The sequence below is a fragment of the Bos grunniens genome, chromosome 20 (assembly GCF_055505025.1).
Source record: "Bos grunniens cultivar Pamir isolate PY7600 chromosome 20, Bosgru_T2T1.0, whole genome shotgun sequence".
NCBI classification, from domain to species: domain Eukaryota; kingdom Metazoa; phylum Chordata; class Mammalia; order Artiodactyla; family Bovidae; genus Bos; species Bos grunniens.
In genome coordinates this window covers 69,657,437-69,681,640 of record NC_141184.1, presented here as the reverse complement: position 1 = coordinate 69,681,640, position 24,204 = coordinate 69,657,437, and the positions used below count along the sequence as shown (strand labels likewise).

Sequence of the window (24,204 nt, the reverse complement as noted above, 5' to 3'; positions counted from 1 at the left end):
TGGCACCCCTTCCTCAAAGGTCTGAGTCTCACCATCACGGAGTGCCTCCTCCAGACTTCCAGGTCCCGAGAACCCCAGCGCTTTCCCTGGTCGCCCCCTACCCCACCCAGCAGTAGAGCAGAAATTGCTTCCTGAAGTTACCACCTCTGCGGTTTCTCACTGGCTCCCTTTGCCCTTCCCGTCCTCCAACACCTGCTGAACACATCTTTATAGGAAATGCTTTCTGTTAAAATAGCTGGTGTGGCTTTTGTCTCCTGGATGCTCTGTGACTGAATCTGTGCCTACTCTCCACCTGGCTCCCACCCCCACGACCAGGGTGGCGGGAATTCCCTCCAGGGCGAAAGTCTCCATTCTGTCTCTGTGATGCCTTTGGGGATGGGGACTTTATGATTTTAATGAAGAGCTGCTTTTTTCTTTTAATAATCAGGCAAACCATGTTTCCTTCACACTGCCATTCGCTTTAATTTTGAACCCTAATGAGACACTAAATAACTTTCTAACAATTTTAAAGTCAAATGGTCTTGACTCAGGATGTCTTTGTGACTATCCACAAGTTACTTTCCCTCTCTGGGCCCATTTCCTCACCTGTAGAATAGGAAATGTAATAGAGTTCTAAGGATCAGCTATGCGGAAAGTGAGTGTTTAGAGTAGTCGCCCCACATGTAGAAGGCACTCAACAAGCCCTGCTGTCATCATTATCATTTTGAGGACAGCCTTTCCACCCTTTAAAGACCGGCATGTTTGTCCTGTCTCAGCCTTGAACTCAGAGAGGTCAGAGCACCTTCCCCAGCCCAGACACCATCTGGAGCCACCGTCCGCCTCTCCTTCCCCCTGGAACTAGCCTGTGAAGATCCCCATAAACAATCTCAGGTGGAGAGATAACTATCTTCCTGAGTTCCTTTGGCTAAGGCACATCTGTAGGGGGAGGCTGACTAATTATAAGCCTGCTGATGGTTTAATTTCCCTGATGCCATCTGAATTCTGTGTGGCCTCTTCTGCTTCTTGTTTGCAGAATAGCGTGTGTTTTGAGCAGAGAAGGATCCTCTCTGTTCTCTCCCATCATGAATTCAATATGGGCACAACCTGCCTTCCTCAGCTGGGGATGTGCTTGGCACACCAAACACCTTGCCCGTTTTCCTGGGGATTTTGCTGTGTGGTGTTTTAGATGCTGCTGACCTTCTCTGGGCCTGAGTCATTTATCTAAGATTGAGGAGTCAGATACTTGATGCCTTGCTGTGTTCAGAGGAGGATCTGAAATGCTTAATGTCTGAGCTACTACTAGGGGAGATTAAGCATCGGCGCCTGGCTCCATGATTCCCAGTGAGCATGAAGCTTCGCCTACAGAGTGAGGAGTTGCTCTAGGGAACAGGGCAGGAGTGGCGGCCCCACCAACAAGAGTGGCAGCAGTTGGAGCTTCAATAAGGAACTTTGCCCCTAACAAAGGGGTTTATTATGCCAGAAGCTAAATTAATCACATTGATTTTCATGTAAATCTCCCCCAAACCTTTGGAGGTAAGACTTATTCTTCCCATTTTACAGAAGGAAAAACTGAGGCTCATTGGCTTGCTTGATAATCGCTGAATTGCCGACCTTAGAATCTCATATCTGTCTTTGTCCTTTGCACTTGCTGTTCCTCAGCCCTAATGGTTGGTTATTACCCCAGGGAGCTTTACATCTGGTTTGGAATCTCTTTTTAAATGTCATTTTAATAGAGAGAAAGCTTCCTTGATGACACCGTAAAGTAGGAGCTTTCTTTTTCTTTGAAGCACTGTCTTATACGTACACACGATGGCTGACCGTGTTCGTCCTCCCACCATGCGAATGGGTACTTGGTGGGCCCAGGACTTGGTGTGTCTTGCCCACCGCTGTGTACTCAGTGCCTGGATTGAGGCCATGGTAATAGCATGTTTTCAGTATATACAGGTGTGGAATGAGCAGGTGAGTGATTAAATACCTGGTGCAAAGACCCACCGACTTAACCATCACCTGTCTTTCTTGGAGGACTCATGAGGTACTTGTTTATAAGATTGTCCTGATTCTTCAAACAACAAGTACGGTTGCTTCTTTCCTCCTGTGTGTTCAGAGGTTGGGGTTCCAGATTCCCGAGCTGAAGCAACGTCTCATGTCATTGTAAGTTAGATGCTGCTGACAGCCTTTCAGGAGTCCCTGCTCCAGCAGGATTCCTGGCCAGGTTTCCAGCTGAAAGATCAAGTTCAGGGTCAGCTGATGTCAGTAAAGTCACCAGCTTTATTTTTTAATGGTTGGTTGGTTGACTTTTTTTTTTTTGTCTTCTCAGTTTTCAATGTCCTCACCTTCTGTGGGATGGAAGAGAGAAACAGCTGGGCGTAGCTGAGAGTTCCCTGTCCTCTGAAGTGAATTCTCCATCCAGAGGCTAGTACTCTCCTCGGCAAAGCAATCAGATGGGTGCCATATGCTCCTCTAATCTTTCTCTACCTTTTCTTTGGTGCCCAGGTGGTGCTGCCCTCGGCCAGCTCCTTGCCTAGTAGGTGCTGTTCCACCCCCAGCTCTTTTCTCCTTCTTTTCCACACTAACCTGCCCTGCGTCTCCATCTGATCGAAGACTCTGCAAAATGAGCCAGATTCCTTGGATGAATGGTTCTTGACGAGGGCTCCACATCTCATGATGAATCTGCTCCGCTGTTAGGCCCAGAAGGGCACCAGCTGTGTGTGCGTGGTGCGCCTGGGTTGGTGTTTCCTGCATCCTGGGCCCTCAGTGCTTTCTGCATCCTGGCTGCTCAGCTCCACACCACAGACTCTGAGATTGCTAAGTCCTGGATATGTGAGCAAGTGTACAAAAAACTAAGTGCCATTAACATCTCCAGATACCGTACGCATTCTAGTTGGGACCTTCCTCACTTTAAGACACAGAGTGAATAACAAGGCAGTTTCAAGGTCTATGACAAGTGGTCCCCAACCTTTTTGGCACCAGGGACCAGTTTCATGGAAGGCAATTTTTCCATAGGCCGAGGGTCAGGGAAACAGTGTCAGACTTTATTTTGGGGGGCTCCAAAATCACTGCAGATGGTGACTGCAGCCATGAAATTAAAAGACGCTTACTCTTTAGAAGAAAAGTTATGACCAATCTAGATAGCATATTGAAAAGCAGAGACATTACTTTGCCAACAAAGGTCCGTCTAGTCAAGGCTATGGTTTTTCCAGTGGTCCTGTATGGATGTGAGAGTTGGACTGTGAAGGCTGAGCACCAAAGAATTGATGCTTTTGAACTGTGGTGTTGGAGAAGACTCTTGAGAGTTCCTTGGACTGCAAGGAGATCCAACCAGTCCATTCTAAAGGAGATCAGCCCTAGGTGTTCTTTGGAAGGAATGATGCTAAAGCTGAAACTCCAATTCTTTGGCCACCTCATGCGAAGAGTTGACTCATTGGAAAAGACTCTGATGTTGGGAGGGATTGGGGGCAGGAGGAGAAGGGGACGACAGAGGATGAGATGGCTGGATGGCATCACTGACTCGATGGATGTGAGTTTGAGTGAACTCTGGGAGATGGTGATGGACAGGGAGGCCTGGCGTGCTGCGATTCATGGGGTCACAAAGAGTCGGACACGACTGAGTGACTGAACTGAACTGAGGGTCAGGGGGAGTGGTTTCCAGATGATTCAAGTGCATTATATTTATTGTGAACTTCATATCAATTACTATCATAATGTGATATATAATGAAATAATTATGCAACTCACCATAGTGCAGAATCAGTGAGAGCCCTGAGCTTGTTTTCCTGGGGGTGATGGGAGATGGTGGCAGCCACTCCCCAGCGCTAGCATCACCGCCTCAGCTCCACCCCAGATCATCAGGCATTAGATTCTCCAAAGGACTGTGCAACCAAGATCCCTCATGCACACAGTTCATAGGAGGGTTCATGTTTCCGTGAGAATCTAATGCTACAGCTGATCTGACAGGGGGTGGAGCTTAGGCAGTAATGCCAGCAATGGGGAGTGGTTGTAAATACATACGAAGCTCTGCTTGCTTGCCCACCGCTTGCCTCCTGCTGTGCAGGCTGGGTCCTGTCTAAGCCTGTGGGCTGGGAACCCCTGCTCTGTGACATCCAATGCAGGGGCTATTTTCCACCAAGGCTCTTTCCCTGCAATGCGTGTGATTCACACTGTCCCAGCAAGTCAGGAGTGAGGGGCACTTGGGTTTGGAGAAAGGCTCTGTGCTACTGGCCTGTCTCTGGAATTTGTTGGTGACTTCGCTGAGGGCTGAGGTTCATTTCAAGATTCACTTTCCCATGACTCACAGAAGATGGAGCTTGAGTTCTGGCATATATGGCGTTTTATCAATGGGTGTTCTCCCTTCTCTGGCTCTTAAGCAATCTAGTTCTCTCAAACATCCCAGAGAAGCAGATAATAGTCAAGCTGATGGCGAGGAAGAGAAAGACATTCTCAAGGCGTGGCTTAGTTCAACTCTAGGTAGATTTTGTATCTGCTATTCAAATGAAACCACAGTGCATTGATGGGTGGTACCCATGGTGGTGGCCCATGCTGCTGCTAAGTCACTTCAGTTGTGTCCGACTCTGTGTGACCCCATAGACGGCAGCCCACCAGGCTGCCCCGTCCCTGGGATTCTCCAGGCAAGAACACTGGAGTGGGTTGCCATTTCCTTCTCCAATTCATGAAAGGGAAAAGTGAAAGTGAAGTCGTTCAGTCGTATCCGACCCTCAGCGACCCCATGGACTTCAGCCTTCCAGGCTCCTCCATCCATGGAGTTTTCCAGGCAAGAGTACTGGAGTGGGGTGCCTGGGAACCCTTTAAATAACCAAGGAAAGTAAAGTGGGGGAGGTGTCATGGGGAAGGTTCATGCCATGTCTAGAGTGTGGGATGAGATGTTCCCTTATGTTCTGTCCAATTCACACAGTCTATGGTACTGAACGGCAGCCAGACTTTTTGTTAAGCCATAGTTGGAGTTCACATTTGCCCACTACCTTGCAGTTTTACTTCTAAGAGTATTGTACTGTAGTCAAATCGTTTGAATTTCAGCCATTCCTCTATGCATCTCTGAGGAATACTTTCTTCATCCAGAAAAGCCCTATTTGCACTCCTCTGCTGCCCTGATGAGAGAGGAGACTCTTACCTGCTCTGCAGGGGTGGGAGCTGGAGCTGAACGGCAGACTTTGGGTGGGCGTGTGTTGGGGGTGTCGGTGAAAAGGCACCTGGAGCCAAGAGGCAGCAAGGGCATGACTTTCCGAGTTGTGGAGGCTGGCAGCCCCTGCTGCTGGCACCAGGGAGCCACACAGCCCAGCTCCCGTGGGGCTCCCCACTTGGCCCGACTTCTCCGTGATGCAAACCAGGCCACTCGGAGGCTGCCTGCAAACTTTCCACTGAGCGCTAAGCAGTGATCTCCCGCTCTGGGGGGAGTCTTCCCAGGTCCCAATCAGGCACAGCTCAGAGAATTGATCTATTAGATTAACCAGGAAGGAAAGAGCGGGAGAGCGAGCCGGGAGGCTGTGGAGTGGAGCGTTTTTGCGTAGCAGTCCCCTCCCTTCTGACTTGGGTATTAATTGCTACATTACCACTGCCATGTAAGAAAGACAGTCAGCAAAGCCTGGGAGAGCTCCAGCTCCTCCCTCCCTGCTCTGCTCAGCTTCCCTCTCCTCCTCCATCCCCTCGCAGCGCCCTCTGCCCTGCCGGTGCTGGCCCAGCCTGGCATCTGGAGGTCCTCCCGTGTCGAGGACTTGGGGGGACAGCGGGAGGGGCTTGGCGGGAGGAAGGAAGGGAACAGACACCGTGCCCTGTGGGCTCTCTGGATGCAGAAGCCGGACTCACTGCAGAGGCAGCTGTGCTGTTCTTGGAGCCTCTGGGGTGCATCCATCTCTCAGGATCCGAGCAGGCAGGCTCCAAGTTCCAGGGCACGCAAGGTGGGTGCCTCCCTTCTGGGCGCTGACAACACAACCTGCCTTTCCTCTGCCACCATGAGCGGCTGCTCCAAAAGATGCAAGCTTGGGTTCGTGAAATTTGCCCAGACCATCTTTAAGCTCATCACGGGGACCCTCAGCAAAGGTAGGGAGCCTGGCCTTGACCCGCGTTTTCTATCTTGGTGTGGTCTGGCCGGTCCGAGTGCCTCGGTGCAGTAAGCGTGGCATTTCGGTCCACCTGGGTCTCCAAGGAAGCTGGAGGAGAAACTGGTGGCTGGGTTTCGGGGTTGCTGACAACCTGGGTCCTGGCTCTGAGCAGGCGGGCACCAGGCCAGGGAGCTCAGCGGCTGTAATTGCCCGGAACTTTGGAAATGGATTTGGTGGTGTGTGGCTGATTGGTTACAGGCGGGCAGAGGGACAGGACCCTTCCCAGAGCACTGGAAACGGCTTAGAATGACTAGAGTTTCAAGAAGTTATCCACAGAGGAGTGTTGTGTCTTGTTGATAAAAGAGAGATTTGATGCGGTGGGCTGTGAGTAATTCTGCAGATCAGAGACGCTGGAGGGAGCCAGCAGGAGTGGTTTCGAGGCTGGAATCCATGGTGCACTGGTGAATACAGGATCTATATTAGCTCTGGGTCTGGTGTGCTGAGAGCTTTCTCCTCTTGGGTTCCAGGGTCTCGTGTTTCTGGGGTTTTGTTCATCATTTCTTTGTGGTTTGGGATCCCTTTTCCTTCTGTGTCTCCTACGTAAGCCCATGCCCCAAGAACTGGGGTGGCAGGGAGTCTTCAGGTCTGACTGCCCAGGTAGCCCACGAAGGGTACTTGTGGGCCAGAATCAGGGCTCCTTGTGTGCCATTCAGCCTCAGGACACAGAGGGGTGGCTAACGTCTCTGGGCCATCCCTGTGTCTGGGGCCCCTCATCGCACTCTGTACCAGGGAGTGTGAGGCACTCAGAGACACTCTGGCAAACTTCTGGAGATAAAATTTGAAGAGAGAGCAGCAGCGTGATGTGACTGCACTGGCTGAAAAAACGTCTTTAAATATTCATGCCCTTCGTTCAGGAGGAAAGAGTCTTGGGGGAAGCAGCAGACAGGGTATTTGGAGAAGGAGCGAGGCCCACAAGCCCTTGATGGGGGTTTTGAAAACGACAGTGAGAGATGATAAAGGCTGTGTATGAGCCTCTCTGATGACCTGGGTCAAGGCTGCCCGGCAGGTCTAGCCTGCTGACATGGTAAGGTGGGTATAGAAGGAAGGATGGTGAGGTTCTGCTTATTTCTTTTCTCCGCTCCTTTCGCCGCTCCTGTTCTGTCCCCCACTGCACTTGTGAAACAGGTTACTGCCCCTCCTGGAACCCCAGGTGGAATGAAAACTCAAAACTGAGAGTCAGCTGCCAAGCAGAATTCCCAGGGGCTCCAGGCAGGGTGGACTGGGGTGAGGGGAGAGAGCAAAGGGCTCAGAGGATCACGCAGAGCGGCCCCACTCAGTCCTCTGACACGAATGGAGTGCTTTCTTCTCACGCCGGCGATTCTGGCTCTCACGGGTAACGGGTGGCGAGCGGCATCCTATCCCAGTCTCTGCTTCCCAGAACACGATGGAAAGAGCTTTGGCCTGGACTTAGGCAACCTAGGTCTCAACTCCAGCTTTGTTCCTTACGCAAGTCACAGCCTCTCTGAGCCTCAGTTTCCTTATCTGTAAAATGAACCTAACCCGTCTACCTCCCAGCCTTGTTGCAAGGATCCAGGGAAGCTGAGACACAGGCTCGCTTTACGGGGCATGATGCAGTGACCCCACGTGAAGGAGCCGCCAAGGACTGAGATGGGCATGGGTCTGCAGAGGGGACCCAGACCATCCAGGCTTCCAAATTCTTTCATGTATCTGACTTCAGGCGGGGCTGTACACTCCAGGCAGCATCAGAGCAGGGAGAGATCTCAGAAGGACTTAACGCAGCAAGCAGGGGTGAGTGTGAGCAGGTGAGGCCAGTCAGGGAGAGAGAGGGTGTGCAAAAGGGTGTGTATAGAAGACAGAGGGTGGATGGCTATTTGAATAAATGAGCATGAAGATACTTTCATCTGCATATTTACCTATAATCATTCATTTAACATTTATTGAGCACCTGTTCTGTGCCACACTCATAAGACACTGGACACATGGATGAATAAGGCTCAGGCCCTTTGTCAAGAAACGTGCACACTGGTGGGAACACAGACCAAAGACACAAGACGCAGACACCATGGGGACGTCACGCTGGTGCTGAGACGGAGGGAGGCATCAGAGAACAGACGCCCGGGCAGGTGAAGAGCTTCTCTAAAGGCAGCATCTCAACCGAGTCCAGAAGGCACACTGGGGCTGGGCAGCAGAATGAGGTTGGCGCTGGCAGTGGGAGCTCATTGAAGCCTCAGTCTCTGCAGAGCAGCCAGCCGGTGGGTCAGGATGGCCCCCTCTCTCCACTCAGAATTCCAGAGACTGAGATCTGTGTGACACAGAAAGGGCTCATGGGACCAGCGCTGGGGACCGAGTGGCCACCTGGACTTCCCTGGACCTGCTTCGTGCCGAGTTTCTGCAGACCCATGTGTGAGGTGACACGGCAGGCACCGGGGCGGCACACTGCTCCTGGCTCCTCAGAGAGCCCTGAGTGGTTACACAGCCCTGGCTCTGTGCCAGGCACATGCTGGGAAACCAGCATTCTGCCCACCCCAGGTGTTCGGTAAATATTTTTAAAATAAACAACCAAGAAAGCCAAGCCTAGAGCAGGGGAGTGGAGAAAGGTCTTTTTAATGTATAGACCAGCCCTAGGTGAATTTAGAGTAGAGCCTGTGTGGACATGTGACATTTGCATCATGATTTCTGATTTTCATTGTGATTTCACTTATTCGTCGCACTGAGCCCTAGATTTGTGATAATCCAACCTTTAGAAGAATTTCTCTCTACTCCTTTTGCAACTGAGGAATGTAAGACTCCCAGGGACCTCCAGCTGGTCCTGGGAGCAGCTTACCGTTTCTGCCCGCCTTGGGAATAACTGGGGAACAGGGAGGGCCCATGAATGCCCATGTCCTGGTCACCTCCCTCTGATGCCAGCCCTCCCCAGTCCCAGTGGTCTCAGTGGCTGGTGGCCTAGATTTCTCATGGCTAGATCTCCAGATGTGAACAGATCAGGTCCTCCTCCTTGACATCGATCTTTTCCTTCATAGCTTTGATCACGATATGTGATCTGTCTTTTCTTTTAGGAACACATCAGCTAAAGGCTGTCTTCCTCACTTAAGCTCTACGAGGGCAGGGGCCAGGTGCATTTTTACCCACCACTGTGGCCAGTTAGGCATCCAGGGCCCGGCCCAAAATGAGTGCACCACCAGTAGGGCTAAATGAGTGAAGCAGCACTACGCGGCACCCTGAGGTGATACCTGGAGTAGCTTGAGTTTCTAGGAAGCACCGTGCACACCTCTGTCCCAGAGGTGCTCAGTCTATGGCCAGAGGGTAAGCCTCCAGCCAGACAAATCATTCAGAACCTTGCCTGAGCTTCTTTGTGTCTTGGGAAGGGCTTTTCAGTTGTCAACAGAGGGGCGGTCGTGTGTGAGTCGTGGGGATGGGCAAGTGTCTGGCAACTTCACTCCTGCCCCTCCGGCTCTACTCTGATTTGCTTTACTTACTGCATTTTATTGATATTTAACAGCAAGTGTCTAACTTAAAAAAAAAACTTTGAAAGCCGATTATGCAGTGGAAAAGGCAATTTGATGCCAGACTAGTACATCTTGGGCTTTCTGCTGGGGAGCCTCGTGTTCTCTCTGGCCTCAGTTACCTACTCTGTGAAGTGGAATCATAAGTGTCCTCCTTATAAGATTACACAAGATTGTCTGCCTAAAGCTTCCTGCGCAACGGATCTCCCGGAAATGTTCCATGGTGCTCCCGCAGTGGTTAACTGGTACTCTCAGGGCTGCGAGCATCTGACAGCAGGGATGTCTCACTTCCTGCTTGTTTCTTGAGCCTCTGGCACAGACTCTGAGAGCAACTTCTGCTGCTTCCCTTCTCCTGAGCTTTCTCTCCTGTGGCCCACCCAGGGCTGAAACTGACATTTCTTACACCTGACTCCCTGATCAGGAGCCACGAGAGTGCCTCCCAGAGCCAGGCCCTCCCCTGCTCTAAGGAAGAACTTAGCAGAAGCCCAGCTCCCTGCTGGGAGTCCCATAGCTCCAGCCTCTGGGGGACCTGCGTCCTCCTCTTCCTGTGCAGCCGGCCCCGCAGGTCTAGCTCAGAGACTCCAGGACTCGGAGGCAGAAGCTAGAGGTCGTGCAGGCTCCCCTCCGGCTGGGGAGGTTTAAGCCCATTTCCTTCTGCATTTTGTAAACCCATTTGTCGCCCCAGGCGCACATGGCAAAGCAAAGCAGGAGGTAGGAGTCCAATCCGGGAGAGCTTCAGTTGTCCTGACCACCCATGTGGCTGCGGGGTCAAAAGCGGGCCGGTGCTGATCTTGTAAGATTTATCTCAAGGACTTTGACCTGGAGCCCCAACTCCCCCTCCTGCCCTGGCCCAGGTCACTTCTCTCTGCACCGCAGGAGCTCAGCTTCAGACCCACTGGAGACAAGCTGTGCCTCTTGCCATCTCTTCACTGCTGTTCATGGGCCTCAAGAAACTGACCTTGAACCTGGGGAGGACTCTGCCCTCGGGCAGGCTGGGCTGGAGTCCCAACCCTGCGGTCCACCAGCTGTGTGAATTTGGGTGAGTTGCAAAACCTCCCCAAACCAAAGTTCCTCCTTGTTCATTGGAGATGATAGCGATATCAACCACGAAAGGCTGTTTTCTCATTTAACAAGGATAATACAAGTCACAGGCTGGCAGCTTGCAGGGAAGGGGGCGACTCTGCACTTGTAGGGAGTTGAGAGCAAGTCCCTCCTGACCCTGGAAGTAGGCATTGCAATCACTTCAAACCATTTTTACAATTTTAAGGAGACTGACCTTTAGCTAAGCCAGGTGGCCTAGCTGGCGATGAGTAGCAGGGCTGGAATTAGATCGGATTCTAGTGGAGTCAAGACCAGGTGCTTCCCTGTCCCCGGGGCTGAGGAAGATGCCCCTGCAGGCACACTCCCCACCTTGTGACCAGGAAAGTTTCCCCAGCTTCTCGTTAATTTTGTAGGTGTGTTTGTCAGAAATGATTGTACCTGCTGAATCAATTCAGGGCAGCCATCTGTCTTGCAAGGAGTTGGGACAAATTCCATAATGTGGCATGGCCTGGATTAAGGAACACTGATGGGTAAAGGGAACACCCCCACACTCCAAGGTCAGCGAGACAGATGCATGTGTGCCCACCTGGCCTCGCTATCATCTCTGGGGTCTGGGCACCTACTGAATGGTGGGCCAACTCTGCACCCACGAGGGACCCTCCCTCACCGCTCTCCATTCTTAGAGGGCAAGTATGAAACATGGTCATGCCAGTGGAGAAATACACAAGTTTTATGTCATCAGGCAGACTAGAATAGAGACATCGACTCTTTACTAGAATTATCTAGGAAAGCAATGACCTTGACTCTGGGGATCTTGCAACCTGTGAGATGTGACAGTGCCCTCTGTCAAAAGGAGGACACCACCTGCCTCCTGAGAAGCTCAACTTGTGTGCACCCATCTTTGCTGGGAAAATTAAGGTCCCCACCATCCCCGGTCCGAGCTAGTCTGCTGTCCCAGCCATGCAGGTAAGCACTGAGTCCGTGTGAACACAACCTCTTCCCTGGTTGCAACTGGCAACCTCTGAGCGTTTGTACCTTGCCATCAGCAGAAAGTTCCGTCATTCTGGTCCATTCCTGCCTCCTCAGTCCCAAGCCAGAGCCTGCCAGGGTGGGCAGTGTGCTTGCTTTGGCTCTCCCCTGTTCAGTAGCCCTCATCCCAGCCTCCAGGTCTCTTATCCTTGTCCCTCTGTGGCAGACCCATCACTCCCTGATTCATTTTGCTGGCCAGGTGCTCTCCTCAGGGATTGGGACTCTGGGGTCCCCTTAGTCCCACAGCAGACGAGAGAGGAGGGTGGGACCTCCTCCCCTGCCCAGGCTGTCCCTCTCTGGGCCCCCAGGCCTCTGTTCCACATGACACCGATACCAGGCAGGAAGGATTTGTTCAAGGCTGCTTATCCCAGCCCTGCTGCACAGACATCCTGTTAACTTTAAGACCACGGGGGAGCACCTAGTTTGTTTCAAATTAAAAGTAGCTGGAAGTGGGCCCCTCTGGCAGGTGTGAGGGCTGCAACATGAAGACACAGTGGCTCAAATCAGGTCTTACTCAGTGTTGGGAGGTTCAGAGGTCCCTGGCCACGCCAGTGTGACCTTCACTTTCCCCATTCTGCTCAGGTGGCAGAATCTTCCCTGGATTACCTCTCTCACCAGACTGTAAGTCCCACGTCCCAGAGAACTGTTGATTCGTGAGAACAGATGTGGTCGGGTGAAGCAGCCACAGAAGACTGGAAGACGCTGGGGACGCACAGCTCTGGAGCCAGGCAGCCCTGGCTTCGAATCCTGCCTCTGCCTGGCAGGGCAGCCCAGGGCAAGCCATGTCCCACCTTGAGTCTGTGTCCTCCCGTGAAAAATGGGGCCAGTCTCTCCCTCCTCGTGGGGCTACGAGGAGCGGGTGCCTGTGGCACACCTGGCACCAAGCACAGAACAGCTGCCCAGGGAAAGGCACATTCCCACCCTTCTCTTCCTTTCCTGGGGTTAGACCTTGGACTTGTAGCTGGCAGGAAGGAGGGAGAGGCCAAAGAAACAAGCCCTGAGTCAAGGCTTCTTCCGGCTCTTCTCTAGGTGTGCTGCTCCTCCAAAGTTGCCACCTCCACCCTCAGCCACTCTCAATTACATCTTTGTAAACAAGGATTTGTCCACAGCTGAAATTATCCTTTTTATTCAGTGGTTTTATGTTTGTATTGACCATTCCCTTGCCCCTCTGAGAGCAGGCACAGTCACCGCATGGGCCTTAGGTGATGCCTCGAGCTGTGGATGGATGTTGAATAAATGATGACCGACTGCTTTCCCTGCCCAGCAACACTCAGGAAAGTGTGACTGGAGTCCATTTCTGAGGCCTGGGCTTTGTTAGGCTAGTGTGGAGGCCTCCCATGCCCCATCTTCCTGTTCTGAATTTCTGTGCAGGAAGTTGATAGAAGTCACCAGCCACAGTGACCTTGATGAGGTGAAGGGTCAGTGCAAGCAAGACCAAGGGCCTGGCCACCCCTTCACCCCGGTTCTTGCATGCTCTGTGGGATTGCCCTTGCTGCCCGGCCATGGAGGCTGGCCAGATGCACAGAGGGGAGGTCACACAGGCTCCCCAGGCCAGCTGGATGCAATGGAAGCCAGCACTCCAGGAAGAGACACCAGTGAAGATGTTTATGACCACCGTCAGCCCCGTCCCTGTACGCTCCACGAGAAAGCCTTCTTCCTGTTGGGATGATGGCAGGAGGGCCATGAATGTAATGCTAAACATGGTCCTGTCTTCCTAAAGCCATTGAGTCCCACTTCGTGGTCTTAGAGCTGCAAAGAGCAGCTGATTGGGAGCTGGGCCTGGGTTTGATTCCAGATCCTTCCCTTCTCTGGGCCTCAGTGTCGTCATCACTAAAATGAGGGAGTGGCTGGTTTCAAAGGCCCCTTCCAGTTTTAGACTTTTAAGATTTCCCAGCAATCCTTGTAACACTATGCATGGCATCTGCTCTATGCCTGACATGGCTGTGAGCACTGCACACGGTTTTATTTAATACACACAAGAACCCTAGGAGGTGGAGAGCTCCCACTAACCCTCTTGACGGCTGAGAAGTTCTGGGCTTCAGGAGTGGAAGTGTCTGGCTCCAGGTCACACAGCCAGCTTGGAATACAGCCAGACTTGGAAATCAGGCTGTTTGCCTCCAAGTTCCGGTTTTACTCCTTACATGACACTCCCTTCATTTCTGAAACTCAGATCTGGTGTAGGAAAGTAATAAAGACAAAACTGGTTCTTTCCCAGCTTAACAAAGAGGTGGCCCAGGTTTCAAGGCCTCCATTCTGACCCAAGCAGCACAGCTCTGGAGAATTCCCCTGAGATCTGTGACTCACTGCCCCCCAACTACACCCCAAATCCTCACGCACAGATTCCCCTTCCCCAGCCCAACCACAAAAAATATGGGAGAACTAGCCCAATAGCTGAGATTGCACAGAGGGGGAAGAGAAGAAATACCACCCAGCAAGCATTCCCATTGTAATTCCAGCCCAGCCAGTTTCCATTTCTTGCTGGAATGAGGTGCTTCAGAAGCAGAGGCAGATAATGGAGCAGGAGTCAGAAGGGTAGTTGTGATTCAGAGGCTTATGTCTGAGAGGCTGGGGTTAGCCTACCCAATTTTCTTTCTGTAATCTTTTGATTAACCCTGGGCCAGTTGGGGTGGCATTTTTCAAACCATCTGTGCTTGGCAGGCAAAGCCAAGCCCAGGCTTGCAGCTCGCTGTCTGAAAACATCAGCTGGGAACCGGCTGTGCCTTGGGATACTCCTAAACCACAGCCATGAGGCATATTGGACTGCAGCACCCTCCTGCCGTCCTTGCGTTGATTAACCCTGTCCTGGCCTCACCCGTCGAAAAGCAGCAGCCTGTCCTGCCAAACCCAACAGGGCCCATATGAGGAATAATAACAGCTGCTGTCCATTCACTGTGTGTGATTTGTCTGCTAAGGTTTTACAAGGATCCCTGCAGTCAATCCAGCCTGGCATTATGAGTTACCTTCTTTAGTTATTCCCACCGTGAGGCTGGGAGAGGCTGATTACTTTACCCAAGATGACAAAGCCAGAGCTATGACTCTGAAGCTCGCATACAGTACCAAAGAAGCACTCTTTGCCTCCAAGCCCTCAGCACCGACATCCTCCATCATGGACTTTTTTGTGCTCCCCGCCCCCGTTCACGTGCCGAGGCCCTAACTGCGTTCAGGCTGTACAGTGCGTCCCCTGCATAGCAGCCTTCAAGTTGCCAGCTTTCTGAGACGTGAACGCGCGTTCGCATGTTCCATCGTGTAAGTTAGTTCCTGTGTCACGACTGTCACGTGTGTGCGTCCTGTGCCAGTGGTTGTGCTTTTGTGTCCTTTACAATATTGTGCAGAGCACGGTAATGCAGCATCTTTATTGCAAGCCCAGGATGTTCAGAAGCAAGTATAAAACCAGCAGTGATGGAGCGGCTACTGCTAAGAAGCACCAGCTGTTGCTATACCATAAAGTTTGAGATTGGAGAAGGAAATGGCTACCCACTCCGGTAGTCTTGCCTGGAAAATCCCATGGACAGAGGAGTCTGGCGAGCTACAGTCCACGGTATCACAAAAGCTAGACACGACTTAGCGACTTAAGATTTAAAATGCTTTCTTTATTTTTTGTGTTCGTTTTTTAAATATTATTGACGTGAAAAGCATTATAAACCTATTACGGAAAAGTACTGTATAGTCAGTTGTGTTAGTCGGATACCTAGGGTAACTTTGTTGAACTTACAAACAAATTGGGCTTACAGACACACTTTCAAAATGGAACTCGTGAGTACCCAGGGGACCTAGTATATTTTGAGATAAGACTTAAAACAAGTATTTCAGGTTAAATGAGGTGGGGCCCTGATCTGATGAGACCAGTGTCCTTACAAGGAGAGACACGCACGCATCGAAAAGGCCACGTGCAGACACGGTGAGAACACAGCAGCCTCTGCGAGCAGAGGAGACAGCCTCGCCAGAAACGAGCTCTGCCAGCACCTTGGGCTCGGACTTCCAGCATCCAGAGCCGCAAAGAAAAATACTCCTATTGTTTAAGCTGCCTAGTCTGTGGTATTTTGTTAAGGCAGCCCTAGGAAATTAATATGCCCCACAGACAATTCTTTACATAGCATTCTTTCCCACATTTTGTATTGTCATAAATATATGTAGCATGAAATTTACCATTTTGAGGTGTACGATTCAGTGGCATCGATTGCATTTCACATTGTTGTACAGCCGTCATCACCATGTAGTTACAGAACTTTCCGTCTTCCCACACTGAAGCTCTGTCTCCATCCAACAATGACGCCCCTTTCCCTCCTCCACCAGCTCCTGGCCACCGCTTCACTTCCGCTATGAATGTGGTTATTGTCGGTCCCTCATGTAAGTGGGGTCACACAGCATTTGCCCTTTTGCACTTGGCTTATTTCACTTAGAATAATGTTTTCAAGGTTTATCCATGTCGAATGTGTCAGAATTCCATTCCTTTTTAAGGCTGAATAATACTCTAGAGTAGGGATTAACCATAATTTTTTTTTTTTATCCATTCAATCATTGCTGTTCATCCATTCCCATATTTTTAGAATACATAATGCGCTTCCTTACAACTCTGCCTCCAGTGATTTCTTGCCAGGTTCAGAGTCAAATGCAGACTTTCCTCTGTGGTCTATAGCCTTTTTTTTTTAATAAAGGGTTGACTTTATTTGTATTTATTTATTTGAGTGTGGCAGACCTTAGCTGCAGCAGGCAGGGTCTGCATTGCGGCTCACAGGCTCCGTAGCTGCGGGATGTAGACCCAGTTGCCCAGCAACTTGCGCCTGACCAGAGATGGAGCCCTCGTCCCCTGCATCAAAAGGCAGGTTCTCAACCACTGGGCCACCAGGGAAGTCCCTACGGCCTTTGCATGATCTGTCCCTGCATTTCTGGCCTCCTACTCTGCTGACATTCTCCTCCCACCACCAGGTCATGCTGTTCTTGCTGGAACACCAGGTCCTAGCCCCCGGGTCCTGACAGTCACTCTGCCCTCTCTCTGGACACACTCCACCAGCTTTCCTCTTCTTCTCTCCCGCACTTCATTCAAATCCCTTCCTGTCTGAGATCCTCATCTCCCTCTACACACAACGGCACATTCTACCCTCTGAGGCTGTCTCATTTTCCTGAACAGCACTCCTGCATTTCCGTCACACATTTATTCCTTTATCTTTGGCCTGGTTTGTCCACTGACAGTCCAGCTCCACAAGGGCAGGGGCTGTCCTGGCTGTAGCTGCTTTTCCAGCACCTGGGCCAGAGAAACTGAGCAGGCCACCAGGCAGACGAGATGCTCAGGAGGGGACAACGCAGTGGGAAGCAAAGCTGGCCCTGGAACCTAGGCCTCTGAGTCTTCTTTCCTTTCCTGGTAGTCTCTGCCCTGCATGCCCATTAAAGCCTTTGCTTCTGTGTTCTGTCTTCTCGAGTCCATCTTTCTGTCCACATTTATTCTCCCTAGCAAGGTGCCAGTGATCCTAATTCAATGGAATGGAGAAAGGAAGGGAGGAAGGGAGGATAGATCACAAGTCTTTCTATTTGCATGTCTTCCTGTGGCCTCTAGTCAACACTCGTGAAAGCCAAACAAACCTCTCTCTCCTGACTTCACTGTTTCTCCATACATGTCCCCAGTGTGTTTTTGTTTAGTAGCTCATCTGCGTTCGACTCTTTGTGACTCCATGGACTGCAGCATGCCAGGCTTCCCTGTCCTTCACCATGTCCCCAAGTTAGCCCAAGCTCACGTCCATTGAGTCAATGATACCATCCAACCGTTTCATCCTCTGTCGTCCCCTTCTCCTCCTGCCCTCAATCTTTCTCAGCATCAGAGTCTTTTAAATGAGTCAGTTCTTTCCATCAGGTGGCCAAAGTATTGGCGTCAGTCCTTCCAATGAATACTCAGGACTGATTTCCTTTAGGATTGACTGGTTCGATCTGCTTGCAGTCCAAGGGACTCTCAAGAGTCCTCTCCAACACCACAGTTTAAAAGCATCAATTCTTCTGCACTCAGCCTTATTTATAGTCCAACTTTCACATCTCCAATTTGCACCTTCGGTTATCTTGCTCCCTGAGTCCCATTGATTATCTTCCCCCTGTGGTTCTCTTGTCTGTCACGCTTTCCGTTCTCAGCACTGTCCCCAGAGTCCAAGCTCTCATCATGTCTCACTGCTTTGATGCAGCTGGCAGGCCGCATCTCTTCCCGATTCTCCCCTCCTGTCTCCTCCACACCAGGGCTGACAAAGAGATGGTTCATTTAATCCAGGAGCCCTACTTCTGGAATTTTACTCTAAGCAGATCATCAGAGATGTACACAAAGACTTTTATTCAGGGGTGTGCATAAGGGTATTGCATTACAATAGTGAAAAATTGGAGATGATCTCACCTTGTCAAAAAATAGTGGGCTAAATAAATTTTGATTCATCCATCTGGTGCAATAATATTAAACCTTTGAAAAATTATTTTGAGGACTACTTAATAACAAGCAGAAATGCTATTGACATAATATCAGGTGAAAAATCAGATTACAAAACTCTATGTACAATGAGACTCCAATCTGTGAATAGATACATGGACAGAAAAAGTACAACAGAAAAGACACAAACAGAAATCCTGGGTTTTAGCTGAGATACATGGTTATTTTTTAAAGTTCTTCTTGATAAAAGAACTATATTCTCTGCTTTGTCTTCAATAAGCATGTATATTTAATCAGACCATAAAACATCATTCACTGAATACACATCTTTAATTTTTTAATTCTTCCCAATAGCTTCAATAAAGTTATGTCTTCATTGCATTATGACATTGCCTGTCCTCTTCATATTAGAGCATACCCAAACTTCCGGGCCTGGAGCTCAAAGCCCGTACCCTGTGGTCCCACCCCACTTCCTGCTCATATCTCCTCCAACACAAACACCTTCTCCTCCAGCCACACTCATCCCCAGCTGGTTTCTAAACCAGACTTGTGTTTAATATCCCTGAAACTACCCTCAAATGAGTCAAAAAAAAAAAACAAAACACACAGTGAAGGAGTGCAAATATGGCAAAATATTGATAATAATTTGTGAACCAAGGTGAAGGGTATGCATCTCCTAGATACTAATTTTGCAACGCTCCTATTATGTCAGTCTCTCAGTTGTGCCCTCTGGGCTATAGCGTGCCAGGTTCCTCTGTCCATGGTTTCTCCAGGCAAGACTGCTACAGCGAGTTGCCATTCCCTTCTCCAGGGGATCTTCCCAACCCAGGAATCAAACCCAGGTCTCCTGCATTGCAGGAAGTTTCTTTACCTTCTGAGCCACCCAGGAAGCCCTTCTATAGGTGGACATTTTAAAAACCTCATAGTTGGGGAAAACAAAGGGGCTAAAGGCATTGACTTCACTAAGAAGTGACCTTAGTTTAAACCCCAGCTCTAGGGACTTCCCTGATGCTCCAGTGGCTAAGAGTCCATGCTTCCAGTGGAGGGGGTTCAGGTTCAATTCCTGGTCAAGGAACTAAGATCCCATGTGCTGTGTGGTGCAGCCTAAATAAATAATTCCCAGCTCTGCCACCTATTAACTGAGTGACAATGACCTCAGGCAAGTTAAGTACTTCCTCGGTCCCTGTTTCCTCATCAGTAAAGTGGTGATAATGAAATCATGTATTTATTTACTACCATTGCCTGGAGAATTGTATAAATGGAATAAATGGGTGTAAAGGTGTTAGTGAAGAGTCTGGTCACCCTGACCATTGTGAACTACTAGTATCGGTGTTAAACAATGGTTCTTAACCATGAAGTTATCTGTAATGCTCTCTACCTTCCTTAACACTCACCTCTGGATAACTAAGTGGAGCACTGTGGTTTGGGGGTCTTTCTGCCCCTGGCTCAGAGCAGTGAGCATTCAGTGCGGGTTCCCGCAGCATCGACATCTCTAGGTCCTGGCATGGTGCCTGGCAAAGAGAAGGCAGCCAGTAAGGGCAGGAATCCCAAAATGAAGAACCAGAAGGGTTCAAGCTTCACTTTAAAGAAAGCTCATCTCATCAGATACAAGCTTGTAACCTTGCTGATGTAGCCACCTATTCCCACGTGCTTCTCAGAGATAAGGCATCACCTTGATAAATTAGCTGTGGATATAAGCTTCCTGCAGTTGGCATGGAGATGCAATTTAATTTCCAATTAAGCCTAATTTCTGGGCCAAGGGATTTGCCTGCCTCACACTGGGAGGATTATTCCAGCCAGATCTATTGTCAATGTTGGTGGTTCTTCCATGAAGTAGACTGTCATGGAAACTGGTCCTTTGGCCCTTGGATGGTTCAACCAGGCACTGCTTTTCCCCTGGAACTGAGTTTATACAGGTAGATTCAAGAAAGTTCAAAGTAGACTATCCATAGCAGAAATTTTTAAGACAGCACAGTTAACAGTGAAAAGGAGAAGCAAGATGGTCCTCCATGCTCACAAGAAAGAAAAGTGGGAAGTTGCTCATGAGAAAAAGAGGGAAGTGGGAAGTTCTCTGAGCTCAGAGAAGAATCAATATCATCTGAGGAAGGAGACACCTTTGCTCAAATGGACGGTGAAGATTTGCTGAGCATCTTTTCTATACCAAGGGCTGTGCTGAGCACTTCATATTCAGCGTTGCACTCAATTATCAGACAAAGGATGCTGTGCTCATTTTCCTTTTTTGAGGGGGCTGCACCTTAGCAGCATGTAGGACCTTAGTTCCCCAACTAGGGACTGAACTCGTGCCCCCTGCATTGGAAGGCAGATTCCTAACTGTTGGACCACCAGGGAAGTCCCTCGTTTTCCAGTTGAGGAAATGGAGTCTCAACTGCCTAGATTCATAGACAATCTAGATTCGAACTCTCACCTTTCTGAGCATTCCTCCCTGCAGGCCCCCTTTCCAAAAATAAATAAAACACATAGTTTAGAACCAGAAGAATAAGGTTACACTAAGCTGAAACTTGCCTCCCCCCAAATTTAAGAATAAGAAAAAGCCTTTAAAACATGTTCTGAAAGAGAGAGTAGAATGACTGAGTCTGCTTGGGGCGCATAATCCGATGGAGGGGCGAATGGCACCGGTTTCTGTTTGGCCTTCACACCTTCCCTGCAGTGTGATGAACCAGTGTGGCTAAGACACTCACAGGAAGTCAGAGGCTCAGGCTGCTCCAGACCAACGAGGTCCTGGCTTATGACTCAGACTATTTCAGTTCCGGGAGTTGGAAAGAACCCATAGAGAGCATACAAAACAGTGTTTAAAGACACATGTGTACAAGATGTTTCAAAGAATACCACGTGCATGGCCAACAGAGTCACAGAAAAATTAGATACCAAGAAGGCGTCACGTGGCCCAATTTTTATTGATGATTGCAAAAGAAAATCCTGAAGCTGTGTATAAATAAGCATGCTATCCACTCCTGGACAAGTTCTGGAATGGAGTATGGAACCAGTGGTTTGGGAACACCTGGAGAAGAAAGCAGGGTTGACCAAGAGAAGTGTGAGGTCCCTAAGAAAGAGACAAGTCAGCACAGCCTCTCTTCCTCCCTGCTTTTTAATATGGTGACCAGTTCATGGATTGCTGTGGCCGTAGCATGCCTGGGTTGCTGCCGGGTGTTTGATGGGCTGTGGGCTGGGCTATCGCGGCATTAGGCAGAGCATAGCTAACTCCATCCACCTGTCCATGTCGGCAGCTCTCCGTCTGAATCTTTTCAGGGCTTTTCCAGATGCTTTGCTTGGGTGTCACTCCACATCTGTGAGCTCTTCAGAGATGTGGCTCCAGGGAGCCATTTGAGAGCCTGGGCTCTGTGGGAAGGTATACAGAGGCACCCAACAAACTATCAGTCCTGTGGAGAATTTGCCATTTTTGACATTAGGCAGAGACTAAGAAGCAGGACATTTGCTCCTTGGAAGAAAAGCTATGACAAAGCTAGACAGCATATTAAAAAGCAGAGACATAACTTTGTTGACAAAGGTCCCTTTAGTCAAAGCTATGGTTTTTCCAGTAGTCATGTACCTATGTGAGAGTTGGACCATAAACGAGGCTGAGCACTGAAGAATTGATGCTTTCAAACTGTGGTGCTAGAGAAGACTCTTGAGAGCCCCTTGGACAGCAAGGAATTCAAACCAGTCAATCCTAAAGGAAATCAAACCTGAATACTCATTGGAATGACTGATGCTGAAGCTGTAGCTTCAATACTTTGGCCACCTGATGCGAAAAACTGACTCATTAGAAAAGACCCTGATGCTGGGAAAGATTGAAGGCTGGAGGTGAAGGGGACGACAGAGGATGAGACAGTTGGATGGCATCATCAACTCAACCAACATGAGTTTGAACAAGCTCCAGGAGATGGTGAGGGACAGAGAAGCCTGGTGTGCCACAGTCCTTGGGGTTGACTGAACAACAGCAAGGGGAAGGGTGCACAGTGGTTAGAGCGTAGAGTCTGAAACAATACTGTTCAGGTTTGAATTCCAGCTCTGCTGTTAGCTAACTTTTGACCTTCAGGAAGTTAAATCTCTGCACTGTTGTTGCCTCATCTATGAAGTTGAGATAGCAATAACAGCCTTAAAGGACCTTGTTAGGGTTAAATGAACCATACATATTAAAGCTTAGCCTGGATCCTAGCCTACGGGTGCTCAACAAATATTAGCTTTTATTATTGCAGATGATAGATTATAGTCCAAGGAGTAATTTGCTAAATACATCCTGAAATAGAAGGAGCTGCCTCCCCATACAATGAGTTATTTGTCAAAAAAGATGTTGACATAAGTTGATAAAGAGAAACATTATAGGAAGGGCTCAAGCACCAGACTAGAATGTGGGGAAAAGTTAGATGATCTTTAAAGAACTACTGACCTTCAGAGAAAATGAGTTTATGTTTGAATATAAGAAAACAAAGGAGTGTCAAAAAGCAAGGGCTCCAGAATGGACAGAGTAGGCTCAGGGCAACAGTCTCCCTGGGACTGGAGACAGAAAACATGTCTGAAAGCTGTGGAGGCCACAGAAGCCCCTGTTTTTACTTCATGTAGCTTGAGGGCAGTTGGTGTGGGGTGAGGGAGATTATGGGAAGTTGAAGTCTCTGTACCTGAGAAGGGAGGCACAACCTTTGCGATGAAGCACCACCTTTGTCTAACACTCAGTCGGGAGTTGATTGTTCTACAGTTATACACATCTCTTCCCCATCCTCCTTAGCATTTAAGGAAGTTGTCTGATGAGCATGTGCTTTATATGAGTGGGAAGGGAGAGCTGTGGAAATCTAGGGAGATGACGAATTCCGTCTTTGAATCGACATGATGAAGGTTAAGGAACAGGAAGATAATTCATGAACAAATCCATTGGTGGCAGAGAGACCCTGGAGGCAGGAGAGATGGGGAAATGGAAGCTCCCCTCCTGGCTCCAAGTAGGGATCACATGAAGCTTAGAGGAGGCCATGGACGCACACAGGGCACAGTGAGGAGGAGCAAGAGGACCCCGACTGTCTCTGGACACACGAGGTCAGCAGTTCCAAAGCTTTCTGGTCGCAGAATCCTTTTAGAGTCTAAAAACACACTTACAACTCCAGAAGAGATTTGGTTTATATGGGTTATATTAACCACTGTTAAAAGTGAAGGGAACTAAAAAGCCTCTTGATGAAAGTGAAAGTGGAGAGTGAAAAAGTTGGCTTAAAGCTCAACATTCAGAAAACGAAGATCATGGCATCTGGTCCCATCACTTCATGGGAAATAGATGGGAAAACAGTGGAAACAGCGTCAGACTTTATTTTGGGGCTCTAAAATCACTGCAGATGGTGATTGCAGTCATGAAATTAAAAGACACTACTCCTTGGAAGGAAGGTTATGACCACCCTAGATAGCATATTCAAAAGCAGAGACATTACTTTGCCAACAAAGGTCTGTCTAGTCAAGGCTATGGTTTTTCCTGTGGTCATGTATGGATGAGAGAGTTGGACTGTGAAGAAAGCTGAGTGCCGAAGAATTAATGCTTTTGAACTGTGGTGTTGGAGAAGACTCTTGAGAGTCCCTTGGACTGCAAGGAGATCCAACCAGTCCATTCTAAAGGAGATCAGCCCTGGGTGTTCTTTGGAAGGACTGATGCTAAAGCTGAAACTCCAGTACTTTGGCCACCTCATGCGAAGAGTTGACTCATTGGAAAAGACCCTGATGCTGGGAGGGATTGGGGGCAGGAGGAGAAGGGGACGACAGAGGCTGAGATGGCTGGATGGCATCACTGACTCGATGGACGTGAGTTTGGGTGAACTCCGGGAGTTGGTGGTGGACAGGGAGGCCTAGTGTACTGCAATTCATGGGGTCACAAAGAGTCGGACACGACTGAGCAACTGAACTGAACTGAACTGAACCATTTTAGGAATGAAAACTCAGAATGTTTCATTTAAATGAATTTATTTTAAAACAATGATAAACCCATCCCAGGTTAACAAAAGATTATATTTTATTAGAAATAGTTACATTTTCAAAAAATTATTGAGAAAGGGCGCATTGTTTTCCTTTTTTGCAAATTGCTTTCGTGCTCGGCTTAACAGACAACAGGTTTCTCAGGTCCGTGTTCAGTCTTTTGTGATATCACATGTCACACACATAAGCTCTGAAAAATTCCGCACATGGTGAGATT

At 49.3% G+C, this 24,204-nt stretch overlaps 1 protein-coding gene across 2 annotated transcripts in view; it reads left to right on the top strand.

Annotated features, from left to right (window-relative positions):
• Nucleotides 1-5,560: 5,560 nt before the first annotated feature.
• KCNIP1 (potassium voltage-gated channel interacting protein 1) overlaps nucleotides 5,561-24,204 on the top strand; it is a 408,852-nt gene continuing 390,208 nt past the window's right edge. Inside the window, exon 1 of one of the 2 annotated variants that reach the window (XM_086361125.1) lies at nucleotides 5,561-6,030. In XM_086361125.1, the coding sequence (XP_086217251.1) occupies nucleotides 5,778-6,030 (253 nt within the window). In that variant the 5' untranslated portion in view covers nucleotides 5,561-5,777. The remainder of the gene's footprint in view (nucleotides 6,031-24,204) is intronic. The other variant, XM_086361127.1, reaches the window with a different exon arrangement.